At 43.2% G+C, this 13,501-nt stretch overlaps 1 protein-coding gene and 2 non-coding genes across 3 annotated transcripts; all 3 read right to left on the bottom strand.

Moving 5' to 3' along the window:
• Window positions 1–1,172: 1,172 nt before the first annotated feature.
• On the bottom strand, window positions 1,173–2,398 carry LOC138242755 (zona pellucida sperm-binding protein 3-like). The gene is made up of 4 exons (XM_069198309.1): window positions 1,755–2,398; window positions 1,538–1,653; window positions 1,356–1,462; window positions 1,173–1,274 (listed from the first exon to the last, which is right to left on the bottom strand). Exons 1-4 carry the CDS (start codon window positions 2,310–2,312, stop codon window positions 1,183–1,185), a joined length of 873 nt encoding a protein of 290 aa, XP_069054410.1. The 5' UTR covers window positions 2,313–2,398; the 3' UTR covers window positions 1,173–1,182.
• Window positions 2,399–7,761: 5,363 nt separating this feature from the next.
• Window positions 7,762–7,833, bottom strand: trnaw-cca (transfer RNA tryptophan (anticodon CCA)). Its single transcript has one exon. It is a non-coding gene; the product is annotated as a tRNA-Trp (tRNA).
• A 2,448-nt stretch (window positions 7,834–10,281) lies between these two features.
• Window positions 10,282–10,364, bottom strand: trnal-uaa (transfer RNA leucine (anticodon UAA)). The gene has a single exon. It is a non-coding gene; the product is annotated as a tRNA-Leu (tRNA).
• Between the last annotated feature and the right edge of the window lie 3,137 nt (window positions 10,365–13,501).

Raw genomic sequence — 13,501 nt, 5'->3', positions numbered from 1 at the left:
TAGTGCTTAAACGGAACCTAGGTACATTACCCCACTTACTACTCCAGCCGCCCCCCCAGCTGAAAAGGGGGAGGGGAGGGGGTGATGATTCTCCAAAGTCCTCTGCTCCCTCCACATCCTCACTGGTGCTCTCAGCATCTTGTCCTGCAGCCTCTCTGTCCCCTCGAGCCCCCTCAGCATCTTCACTGGAGCTCTGAGGGTCTCCCTCCTCATCCTCAGTCCAGGCAGATTCCACACCCAGAGGACCCTCTACTGGTGCCACAGCCACCCTACTGCTGGTCACCAGGCTCCTGGTACCTGTGGACAAGCAGCACCCAGCAGCGAGGGATCTGCTTCAGCTGGAGACCAACAGTGATGCTACTCATCTAAACAGCCACTTTGCCCAGGAAGGATCATTCCTCATAGTTCTCTGTTGGGCAGAGATGTATCAACAAGGGATAAAGAACCAGACCCACCTCCATTCTGTCTGCCAGCACACCTGGACTCACAGCAGACACAGACCTCATGGTCACCATACAGCTCCTCCCACCTGGAGGAGAGGAGGACAGGTGAGGTCCCACCTGGCATGTCCCAGAGCACCCTCAGCAGGCTCCTTGCAGAAGTACCTCTTTGCCTCCCTGTTGTAGGTGCAGGACTTGGTCCCTGGTGTTGCTTTAGCAGGAGCCACAGCCATGACACAGTGCATGTACAGCTCAGTCACTTCATGCTGCAAGAGGGATGGTCACAGCATTAAGGGATCAAGGCCAATAGAGGGACAGAGAAGGAACTTCTGCCATCAGTGAAGGCAAGCTGGCAGCTCTAGGCACTACAGCTGCCACGGTCTGGTTCACATCTAGATCATGGATGGAAAAGCAGACCATGGATCAGTAGAGCAGGAAGGCTGAGCAGCCTTTGAGAGCACTACCTTCCTGGACAGCTTCTTCTGGAAGAGGAAGGCATCAATTGTGAAGCGGAGCACATCCTTCTGCTTGGAGGGGACAAACCTGGACAGGCAGCCATCTGCCTTGCTGTCCACCATGCACCTGGGGACAAGGACAAGGATGAACCCCTGCAGGCTCTCGGGGCTCCTGTCCACCTCTCCTCCCAGAAGGGGCCGTACCCCAAGTTGTCGATCACGTAGAAACGGGGCTGGGAGTGCTGGTCCGGTTTCTCCGTTACGTAACACAAGTGAATGTACAGCCTCTACTCCACTGTGGCAAAGTAGGCAGTGGCCTGGAAGTACATGGGCTGACCCAGGAAGTACTCATCCTTAGGAGAGAGCCGGACCCAGTGGGCTGGAGAGAGAGAGAGGCAGCATTACACCTGCACACAGCACCCCCTGCAGGCAGGTGGAGCCACTCACTCAAGGAGCTTACAGTTGGTGGTGAGCAGGACAAAGCTGTGCTTGTTCTTCAGGTCCTTGAAGAAGGTCCTTCTCCTGGCCCACGTGGGGACATAGCCAACCTTGTAGGAGTAGTGGAACCTGCAGGACAGAGGGGATGAGGGGCTTCTGGACACTTTCCCAGCGGCTTCTCAGCAGCAGCAGAGCCCTGCCTACCTGTTGTAGGAGCACTTGACCGGCACAGAGAAGGGAATGAAGCGATGCACAGGTGCACTGGAGGAGGGCGGGGCATAGCGGAGAGTGTTGGAGTACACCAGGCGGCCCTGGACAACCTGCAGGGTCACAGAGGAAGGGATATTCCCAGGAAAGGCAACCCCGACACTGGCCCTACAGCTCACATCGATACACTGCCTGTAGATGAAGACCCGCTTACCGATCGCTCGGTGCCGCACTCGTGAAGCCCGTAGATGAAGTAGAAGTAAAGGCGTGTGGTTCGGCTGACGCTGCAGTTGCCCAAGGTCACCTCCGATGGCCGACAGCTGAAGCCGAACAGGAGCCGACTGACCCTCACGTACATCCTGCTGGAGTCGCACCACACAGCCACTCCTCGGGTGCCCCCGATGGCCGGGCGAGCCGGCTGCCGCCCTCGCTGGGGAGGAAACAGGACGCTCTTGATGTAGGCGGGTAAGGGGCGGCTGCCGGCTTCGGGCTTCATCTTCTCCTTGTCGAAGTAGGGCGAGTACGCGTCTCTGGACACGGGAAGGCGGCGAAAGTCGGGAGCCAAGGACTGCGAGTCGTTCTCGCTTGCAGACAGGTCTTCGGAGGGCGCATCTGCCAGGTTCAAATCCTCCGACTGGGCTGCGTCTTCAGGAGCCGGGAGGTCGGCCTGGAGCGCTAATTCCCGAGAGTCCCAGCCAGCCGGCCCGGCGGAGATCAGTGCGGGGAGCCCAGCCCCTGTGCACAGGCACAGCACAAAGAGAAACGAGCGCATCGCCAAATTGACGTCCCGCTAAACTGCTACAGAAGTAAGACACATAAACCACCAAACTGTGTTGAAGCAAGAGAGCATAAAGTGTGAACGCGGTGACTAGGTTTTTATACTAGCAGGACTATGCTACCACACACATGGTCGCACTACCGCTCAATCAACACAATCAATTACACACAGAGACCCGAATTGTTCTCAGCGTCTAATTAGAACCTGCTTCCAGTCTGAGGCGGGACTCCGTGAAGCCGCCTGAACACTTTCCCGTGTGTATCTGACCCCAGCGAAGGAGTTCCACGTAATTTCGACAGAATGAAATCACCCACACGTGTAAAATTTGCTCAGATTAATTTATTGTTCAATTCGTTTCTAATTTCCAAGGACAGTGTTAAACTCGCTGTCAGACAGAGTACGGAACATGCGACACGTCCGTCCACACTTTCTTTTATCGAGGGGGCTGTTCTATCAACACGTAATTTTACAATAATATTTTTACTAATTTTCATGTGTAATTGCATGTCATATTAAAATGTGTAATACAAGCAGTTCTTTGCTTCCCAGTAAAGAAATACTGATCAGCTTTTGACATGTTCTGATAATAATTTGTCTGATTTCTCAGAGATTGCTTTTGCTTCGCAGCACTGAGAACCAATGGAAGCCCGTTTCCGCCAGGGAGTAAAAAAAAACGCACTATGGTATCTCAGAATTGTGACTTAGAATCTCAGAATTGCGACCTAAAAACTCAGAATTTTGACTTTATCTCTCACATTTGCGACTTCGAAATAGCCCATATTTCATTGTCTGTCCTTTTGTTATTGTAACGGATTCGGGTTCTAGGGCTTGTGCCCTCGCCGCTCCCACCCTACTTCGTGCCTCACTGTATTGGCTTGAATCCAGGCCTTGCTAGCTGAGCTAAAGAACATTTTAGATATAAAGTCGGAGTTCTGAGTTACCAAGTCGCAATTTTGAGTTACTTAGTCGGAATTCTGCGATACCATAGCGCGTTTTTTTAACTCCCTGGCAGAATCGGGCTTTCATACATTTCAATTAGTCTGATCAGTGTAGGACAAGTTAATGTAGAACCATTGCTATGTCTGTCTCTTGTTTGTATATAAATGAATGTCTTTGACAACTTAATGTTAGTTTTTAATTTAGTTTTACGATGTAGGTCATGCGTTAACATATGCACGAGCATACAAAATGTCTCCCTCCTGATTCAGCTCATGCTCCATAGGAGAGAAGCGATTCCTCCTGCTTCTCGTACAACCATATCAGAACAGAAGCCCGTGTTACCCAGCTGTGATTCAAGATCGACTCGCATCTTCATCCCTTTTTTTATTCGTGATCATAATTTTCTAAAGTTATGATCAATATTGAACTTTTTCTAAATAAAACGACAATAATCAAACATACAAAGTATTAGGAGTTGACACGGTGCCCCTTTGGAATAGTCGTCAGAAAATGAGAGAAAAGGAAAGTTACCTAAGCTCTCACACACAGCATTAGAGATTGGAATCTGATTGTAAAAAAAACTACCTGTCTCCCCTTCATTTAACGGTGCTGTTGTTTTTATTTTACATGTTGTTAGCATTTTAATGAATTGTTAAAAGATTGATACACAAATCGCTAAATAAGAAAACGTAAAAACCCAACTGTAAGCAGTTGACCATTCATATTCCTCAATTTTAAATCCCTGTGTTTATCTGTGTCCAAGTGCCTGGTGCAGCTATTTTGAAAGCAGAGTCTATGATTTATTGCGGAAGCGCATTTTTGCCACCCAGGACAAAAATCTTAATTAATAAATACCAAATTATCTCCTAATTACGAGATAGCAACGATGTAATTTGTGTGTATGAACAACCTGTTACATTTGCAATGGCAGTACCTACAGGCTATCGAAAGGTTTGCTGGCACTGTGGGTTTAGTTTTCCTGACAACGTGCATGCTGAGAAATGCGCACGGACTGACTTTCTTCTCGCAATGAAAATGTTACCGTTTGTACCTCATGTAAACACAGTTCTAACCATTAGCACACTCATATATATCCTGAATCAAGAACGAATGTGACCTAGAATCCATTGTACCGCTTCAAACTGAAAGTCAGATATGTAGTCTCAAACTACATAACTCAGGATTTTTTTTCCCTTGATGGCAGCATTGGCTTGTGTTATTTAGATTCAACCACTGAAGAGGTTGGTTTTGTGTTTTTAGCTATTGAACATAACTGGTAAGTTTAAGTCAGTTCTTGTAACTCTTTCCGCTCGAAAGCGCTGTATTAATACCGGCGCACCTGTCTCCACAGGAAAGTTATTGCTGTTCCAAAACCAATGTACTGCAGCTTGTGGCCACGTGTTCCTGCTGTCAGCATGTGATACCATGTTCTTCCACCGCTAGAAATATTACTGCTCTAGTACAGGAGTAAAAAAGGAAACAAATGAAAACACCGTTTAGAAAAAACACACACGTCTCAGGCCTTAACCATGACAAGGATGGGATTTGAACCTAGACGAGCAGAGTACAATGGATTAGCAATCCAAAAAGTGACTCCTGTTTAATTTTCTTTTCGCTTGCTCGATTTGTAGTACGCTCCTCAATCCTTACAACCGATAAACAAAACGGCTTCATGTGCCACAGCATTCTGCTGCAGGTACGGGTTGCACCGTGTATTAGGCGAACCCGAATGGAATATTTCAAATATGTGAAGAATTTCATGAAACCTGAAAAAAGAAGATCACAGCCAATGTCAACAGTTCAGGGCCTGTAGGTAGCTTCAACAGAACAAAACGATCTGAAGCCGCAATAATTTCAGAGTGTATTGTGACACTCTAACCATGCTGTTGCTATTACTGCTACTTCTGCTGCAGTTGCTTTAAACTCTACTCAGCGGGCAAGTAAAGTTGTACAAGAAATAGACTACTTTGAGCCGTCCAAATTCCATTATGTGAATTTAAGCTTTTTTTTTATTAATAACAGCATGAGTAATACAATGCATGCTCAGAAACGTTACTTATAAGCTTATGAAGCAACAGTGTTTCGACAATTTGCGGTCTTCAAAAAGTAAACGCTGAAGTTTTTATACTTCCTTGTGAGCAGATCACCTTTGATTTAGAAAAGGAAAACTTACTCCCCTGTTGCTTTCATTGCAATATCTGAATCGAGACCCAAGCGCTAAGAAAGCTGAAAAACGCAGAAGTAATAAACCCGATTTTAATTTAGATACACATTTTCTAATGCAGCCTTCATTACAGGACACTCTATTTCTCGAAAGCGTGTTATGTAAAAAAGAGGAAAACGAAAATATATGGATGACAAAATTTAAAAGATGAAGATTTTACTTTTGAGAAATTGTCATTTTATGTATCTAGATGCTTTTCAACCGCTGTTTTTAGAACCTTGCTGTGCTTCCTGAATCATTTTCAGTGTTATAAACTGGGTGTGGAGATAGCGATCACTTTGTAGAGCAGTTGATAGGCTGGAGCTGTTCAGACTACTCTTGTTATTTCTCAAACGCTTCCATCATTTTTCTTTCATGCTAGGACGCGAGTGTGTACATGTGTTTGGTTTTCGTTTCACTGATTCTCATTTGGGAATTAAGATTTGGGAATTAACGAAGAAAGAATCAGTAACCAGGAAGGCAGAAGCTTTGGTTCTCAACGATCTTGAAGACGCCCATGTAGAGCAGCGTGTGATGATTTGTACTACAAAAGACCAAGTGCTCAGTGACGTCTGCGTTTACCGTTGAAACTTTTCATCTCAGGTGCAAAAGCAGTTGTGTTAAACATAGCTGAGTGGTGCAGCAGAAGCGTGCTGGGTCCATAACCCAAAGATCAATGGATCAAAGCCATCCTCTGCTATACATGTTTAATGCACGACTGATAAGCACACCATCAGTTTAATGACGTGCATTGAAACTGATTTCTTCTCTCGTATGTGCAAACTTCACACTTAGGGTGCTCTTTAATCTTTACAAATATGCAGATGCCCAAATGTTTCTTTTGTTGTTCTGACATCCTTTATAGATTCCTCAAATCCTTCAAATGAACATCCATATCAGCACAGTTATGTTTATATCTTTTAAAATTAAAGTACATACAACAAAAATATCAATGTACATTTGTACTGTGCTCATTTAATAATGATTGTCGAGTTCTCCGACAACTCTGTTATAATTTTAAAACATTTTTGCTAAGGATACACAACAGGTGTATAAGGCATTCTAACTACAGCCAGCTGAAGATAAAATTCCACACGTGAAAATGGTTTCACGCACATTTCCTGCAAAGTTCAAGAGGGCTTTTAGCGGAGATTATGTTTACATCGAAACAATCCGAAGCGCGTTCCTGACCAAAAGATTTACGCACATTTCCTGCAAAGTTCAAGAGGGCTTTTAGCGGAGATTATGTTTACATCGAAACAATCCGAAGCGCGTCCCTGACCACCAGCCCTTTGTATAACAGCTGTACAAAGACACACTCCCGTGCAAAAGGAAATGTTGTGTTTAACAGAAGTGAGTTAACATGATCCGTGACCTAATTTACCAGAACAAATACTCACCCAGCAAGGTCTGCTTTACTACAAGAGAGAAGTAGAGTGAAAGACGTGATCATTTCACGCTGTTGTGGAACAAAACGCTTTTTTCTTGGAATTCTAAATCAATTAGAAATTCAGAGCGACACATAAAGGCTTTGTCTGCTTAAAAGTGATGATTTTTAAAAACTGATAAAAATGTAGAAAACACGTTTCTCACGTAGAAATTTAAGATAGGGGTGGAGTATTACTAGGAGCGGCGCTGAACTCACCATGGTGCAATTCATTTACGTGACGGGCTGGTGGTTTAATGGATAACGCGTCTGATTTCGGTTTATTAGATTGTCGATTCGACTTCTACCGGGGTTGTGTGATTTAAATCAGGCTCCTCAGAAATAGATGTCCGTTATGTAAATGAACCGCACCTGAAAGCAAACGTTGGGTCTGGGTTCCTTTCTTTCCTGCATGAAATAGCAAATCATTACAAAAAAAAAACACCAACTAATGTCCAATGGCGTTAGTCATTTAAGTAAACATGAATATACTGTAAGGTCTTGGTACATGGGAGTGGATTTCAACCACAATTAAAAAAGGGCAAATTATAATTACAGGCTTCAGACACTTTTTCAAACAAAAGAGACCAAACACTCCCTAACTTTCAGGTTTGCTTGAACCTGTAACAAAAAAGGGGTCTGAAGCTTCCATTCTCTGATGTCACTGTCTCTAAAGCCGGGCGTGATGTTTCGCAGATATGCAATGTGCCTTTTCTCTTGTCGTGTTCATGATGATTCGCTGCATAAGCTCCTGATTGGGTGTTTTGTACTGCGCTGTTACTTCGTTCAGATTACCTATGTGGTGTACAGATAAAACCCGACTGCGTGGTGTAATTTCCGGGTTCGGCACCAGCAGCGCCTGCAAACTCCTCAGCTGACCTCGACGTGATTTGAACACGCAACCTTCTGATCTGGAATCAGACGCGCTACCATTGCGCCACGAGGTCACTCGCCACAAGTGCTTTTAATTCCCCCAAAGAGAACAATCAGCATCCCTGAAAAAGATTTTTTTTCATTCTCTCCTGTGAGGAACGCCGCTCTTCCAACGAGAGACTCTCCTTCCCAGACCACAGAATATTCTTTCCGCCCGGCTCTCTCACAGAGAGCAGACACACCGTCTCCACTGATGTGTTTACTACATCTATAGATCTGACCCCCTACAGCCCCGATATTCCTGGACAGGATATTTACCACCAGCCTCGTGAACGTCTCATCTTGACCTCTCCCAGGAGGAGCACAATTAACACAGAATCCTCTCTCCATTTAGCAAATAACAAAAAACACTGTTTACCTGTCAAGACAGAAAACCAGGCTGCTGCAGGTGAGGCTTAAACTCACAACCTCGGCATGAGTCCACTGAATATGTCATTTTACATGGCCTGAACCAGGAAAGAGATTGGAAGTCAAGAAGTTATGGGTTTTTTTTAATACTTGCCCACTCTTTTAATTTTTCGGTCAAATCTTTTATTTGGGAGTACTTTCATTGGATGTTAATCATTGTCCCGATGCACGATTCTGGGCCATGGTGCATCTTGAATAATGTTCTTATAGGCTTCAGTTTGGAAAAGTGCGCTCTTCAGAAGCCACCGAAACCGCTAATGGTTACATAACACTTAATGCAAAAGCAACGTTCGGGTTTGAAAAAGAATATTACTTGCTATGAATACAAACACTGTTCCAGGAGGCGTGTTAGGGCTATTTTAGCTTAGATCATCAATTCATCTTACATTTCTTCTCCATCTATATCAACAGCGTCATCGCTACTGAGCGCTAAAGGCAGGTCCTGGCAATACAATTTTCTTTAGAAAACATTTTTAAAACTATTTCCACTACCATACATAAAGTACAAGATTCCGATTGCACGCAACTAATAAATTATCTTTTCCAAAGACGTTGTAGCTAGATGCAAATTACAATCAAAAATATCAGTATCAGCTTTAATATTTTCTTTTGGATCCACAGGACGATCACCATGAGCCATCAAAGAGCCTGTAGTGGCAAGAAGTTTAAAAGCACACAAGTGATCTGTCTTTGGTCAAAGGAATTGCTGGAGCAGTAGGACACAGAGCAATATCTAGCAGCTGTAGACGATGTTCGGGGAAGAGATAATTCTGTTTTCAGCACAGGGAGTGAGAATGAGCTCAGTCCGGCTCCCAGCAGAATCCATTCTGGTTTGGTTACTATCAGACTGTGCGTCTGAGGCTCTTTGGATCGCAACGTGAAAAAAAAAAGAACAAAAAACATTTGCTCACATCTTGTGATTTCCACGAGAGGAAGAGAAGATATCACTTTAAAAAAAATCAGAACTGAAGATTTGGATCCGGGACCTCATACTTGTCAAATGATTAAAATAATAATTATGAAAATATCAGGTTGTGTTTCTGCAACATATCGTGCACAGTATGCCATTTATTTCTAAAAATACAGTAGATTGTACTTAATAAAAATGTACAATTCACCGCTGGTATAAACAGATGTGTGCTGTGTTTGCCTTTGTAAGCATTTGTTTAAAAAATAAGTTCACAATACAATAAAAAACACAGAAAGCACAAACGTAATAATATAATGATACAAAATCAATACCAAATCATAAAGCCAATTAAGTACCTATCCTTTGAAAACAGTGACATTTGTATCTACTTTTGAATTACAAATCAGACAGCGTAGTCCCTTAATTCAAAGATAAGATATTTGCCAAAACAAGACAACCAGATGTTAGCTGAATTCGGAACAAGAGCCTCTGCTTCATCGTTTATTGAGCTTTTGATCAACGTCTGAGTGAAAAAGATTTGCTATTTTAACTATTTAATTAAAGTTCACAAAAGCACCTTTCTTCGAGATGTAGTCGAAACAGCGACTTAAGGATTCCTAACTGTTTCTAATACAGTCAGCCACGCTACCAACTGAGCTATCGAAGGGATTTAAAGTGCTCCTCTCTGGCACATATTGCCCAATGTAGTGAAATATTCCGGGTATTTAAATTCCAGTTCGACATCAAGTTTCCAACTCATTTCCTTAGTCTTGTTTACCTTGAATTTAAGCCACAAACCAGGATTCTACTGTATAATCTTCCGGGGATGTTACAAAATGTTTGATGGGGCATCAATCATTACAGGCGGAAATTCACTCCTTTTTTTTTCTCGAGGCATCATATTAAACATTTCATTTGGATCGAGAAGAGGATCACCATGAGAGACAGAACAAACTGTTTGATTCCGTCTTTATTGGGAGCTGTATCACAGCTAATGCATGTAAAGCCTTCAGTATGCGATAGTGAGAGCTCAGTTATGCCAGGGAGTGGGGGTGAAGAGAACTGAACTGAAATTTAGTAAATTCATATTTAAATAGAGTGTAAATCATCAAAGTGTTCTGTCACTTAAAACTTATTACAACACTACCAGGAGTGGGGATTGAACCCACGTGGACATTTGTCCATTGGATCTTATGTCCAACGCCTTAACCACTCGGCCATCCTGGTCTATAGCAATATGCTTTTCAGTTGTTTAACATTTAAATATGTAGAGAAAACCGGTTCAGGGACGCCAAATATGTAATCATAGTGGCTCTCTGAAGGCACCAGTTCTGTAGGGTTTGGGCATTTACTGAGACAATTATTAATTGTAGCAGTAAATCACAAAGTTGATTCTTTTGGTGGCTTTAGAATCCAACCATGCGACATAACTCAAACAACGCGCACACACAGGTACTAATACACGAGGATACATTTATTAATACATAGAATATGCATATAAACCTAACAGATCTTATCGAGAGGGTTATCAGAATACAAAAGATATATATTCAATCAGTTACAAAGAGTTACACATCAAGAGGACATACGTTCAGTATATCATTCATTAAGACCGTTTCGTAAAGTGAACTTGGTTACAACTTCTACATTAGATACTCAAACAAGTACATAACTCTTAGGAATTAAATTGATATCAACTGGTTGGGATAACAATTGAATTCTCGAGCTGTAATGCATTGAAGTTGAATACTCATCCAATCTCTGGGGATTCAGATCTCCTGCGGGCACAAAGGAACAGTTGCAGGCTGTTGCTGTCCAATCCGCGCTCTCTGGCTCGGTGCCAGGCTGTGCTGTGCGGCTTGCGACGGTGCGCTGCTGATGCTCACTGACCGGCTAGTTAGTATTGGCTTTAACTAGCAAAGTTTGTGCACAGGAGAAAAGATGACTGTGGGTCCCAGCAAGTCAGGAAGAGGACCAGTTCGTTTATGATGAAGAGCTAGTTCTGAATAGTAATTCAGCTGTCCACAGTTCCGACCTGTTCAGGAGGCCTGCTGCTGGTTACTCTCTGGCAACCTCAACTCTAGACTCTTAGAACAAAGGAAAGTTCTGGCACTCGGACACACTGGCCGTTCCGTGGTTGTCCGGGCTGAGTCTCAGGATGGTCAGGAGGCGCGCTGCGAGAATGTCCTGCCCTTGGGATTCTCCTTTGAATTCCTTCTGAATCTTGTCTGAATCTTGTTGAATCAGAATCTCAATCTTGTCGAATCTCCCAGGCTCTCTGTGTTGCCTGTTTTTACCTGGAGGAACTTCAGCTCATTGATTGGCTGAAAGTTCCATGGGCATCAGAGTCCCACGTGGGTTACTCGGCCCTACCAGTCCCTGATTGGTTGATCAAGGTGAGATATGAGTCACTTAGTCCTGACACTTAGTAATGCAGTCCAGATGTCCAACTCGCACTCCCTAGACAGATAGGCACCAATGGATGACCATTGATCATGATAGCCAGGCTTAGCTAAATGCATCCCCCTTTGGGAGCTGTCCTTGGACCTTAAATCACCTTGCATGAATGGTTTCTCTGTGGCTGCACCACAGAGATGAACAGAGAAATGAGGCCTAATTTGGGAAAGCTCAGAAACACTTAATTCTGCCTTATTATTAAGCCTCGCCACTACAAATATGATTCAACAATTAAAAAAAATTAAACCACGAAACCTCTTAGAGTTGCGAGAATACTTCCTTTGTGTATAAAATACATTGTGAATGCTTTCTCAGCCTTTACTTTTTCGTTTTTATGACATTTTTTTGACCGAGCACGAATATTCTTTTGTCCATATCTTCACAATGGAAGCACAGAACGCCGTCAAACCAAATGCATTTTAAAGACCAAGACTTGTGGATATTTCCACAGCCTCTACATCAAACTATCAGTGGGCTAATTATCTTTTTTTAAACCTCTGGTTTTTCATCGATGCGTAATTACGCACTTACTGGAACCCGGAGGACCGCTGTGTACAGACGTTCACAACGTGAGAAATACTGTTCAATACAGCTTTGTGCGAATAACCCGTATATGACCATAGGAAGCAGAACAGCGCAGTCTCCAATTACCCAGACTGTAAGCACAGGAATAAAGCTTTGTTTGATTTCTGAAACCCTTCCTTTACGCCCTGTTTTCATTCAGGTAAGGGTCAACTATATTGACAATACTACTGACAGCAGGAAGATTAAAATATTCTTTACTCAGCAGCTCATTAAAAACAGCTCCCATGATGTTCAAACCGATTTTTTACACAGCACACTGACACAGCTTTGCGTTCTGAATCTCTTTTTCTCATGCTTTTATTTAATATGGCACAATGCACTGGGATAGGGGTATTCTGTTCACAAACCAATAGCATTTAAATCACAGCACCCACAATGCTGCAAGTAAGTGTTTTGCACACTAAGCAGGTCTTCTGACTTTTCCCAGCTTTGTTTTGGGTTGTGGAACCTTTATTTTTTATGAATTTCTGAAGATAACAGTACAGGTATACACTGGGATAGGTGGGTCTTTTTCATGGCTCAATAGTAATTCAAATACAACAGCCACACTGCTGAAACCATATGTTTTACACACCAGACAGGGCCCCTAACCTCATACAACCTTGCTGTGGCTGTGGCCTCTTTCTTTATTTTTTTATGATTTTCTGAAAGTAACACTACAGGTAATACACTGGGACAGGTGGGTCTTCTTCATGGCTCAATAGTGTAGTGGTTTAATGGGTTTACTGAGACAATTATTAATTGTAACAGTAATCACGAGGTTGTTCGTTGTAGCTTTTAGAAAATCAATCGTCAGAACAACTAACAACGCACACACACGGGTTCAATACACGAGATACAGTGCCTTGCGAAAGTATTCGGCCCCCTTGAACTTTTCAACCTTTTGCCACATTTCAGGCTTCAAACATAAAGATATACATTTTTTATTTTATGTGAAGAATCACCAACAAGTGGGACACAATTGTGAAGTGGAACGAAATCTATTGGATTTTTGAAACTTTTTTAACTAATAAAAAAATGAAAAGTGGGGCGTGCAAAATTATTCGGCCCCTTTACTTTCAGTGCAGCAAACTCACTCCAGAAGTTCAGCGAGGATCTCTGAATGATCCAATGTTGTCCTAAATGACTGATGGTGATAAATAGAATCCACCTGTGTGTAATCAAGTCTCTGTATAAATGCACCTGCTCTGTGATAGTCTCAAGGTTCTGTTGAAAGCGCAGAGAGCATCATGAAGACCAAGGAACACACCAGGCAGGTCCGTAATACTGTTGTGGAGAAGTTTAAAGCCGGATTTGGATACAAAAAGATTTCCCAAGCTTCA

The sequence above is a fragment of the Lepisosteus oculatus genome, chromosome 14, assembly GCF_040954835.1.
Source record: "Lepisosteus oculatus isolate fLepOcu1 chromosome 14, fLepOcu1.hap2, whole genome shotgun sequence".
NCBI classification, from domain to species: Eukaryota; Metazoa; Chordata; class Actinopteri; order Semionotiformes; family Lepisosteidae; genus Lepisosteus; species Lepisosteus oculatus.
This window is presented reverse-complemented; position numbering and strand designations above follow the sequence as displayed.

Excerpts from the sequence above, each read along its gene's own strand:
- LOC138242755 (XM_069198309.1), bottom strand. The coding sequence starts at position 2,312 with ATGCGCTCGTTTCTCTTTGTGCTGTGCCTGTGCACAGGGGCTGGGCTC. Across the intron at positions 1,463-1,537 it reads GTCAAGTGCTCCTACAACAG|GTTCCACTACTCCTACAAGG; the intron begins GTAGGCAGGGCT and ends TCTGTCCTGCAG. Across the intron at positions 1,275-1,355 it reads TGTCCTGCTCACCACCAACT|CCCACTGGGTCCGGCTCTCT; the intron begins GTAAGCTCCTTG and ends CTCTCTCTCCAG.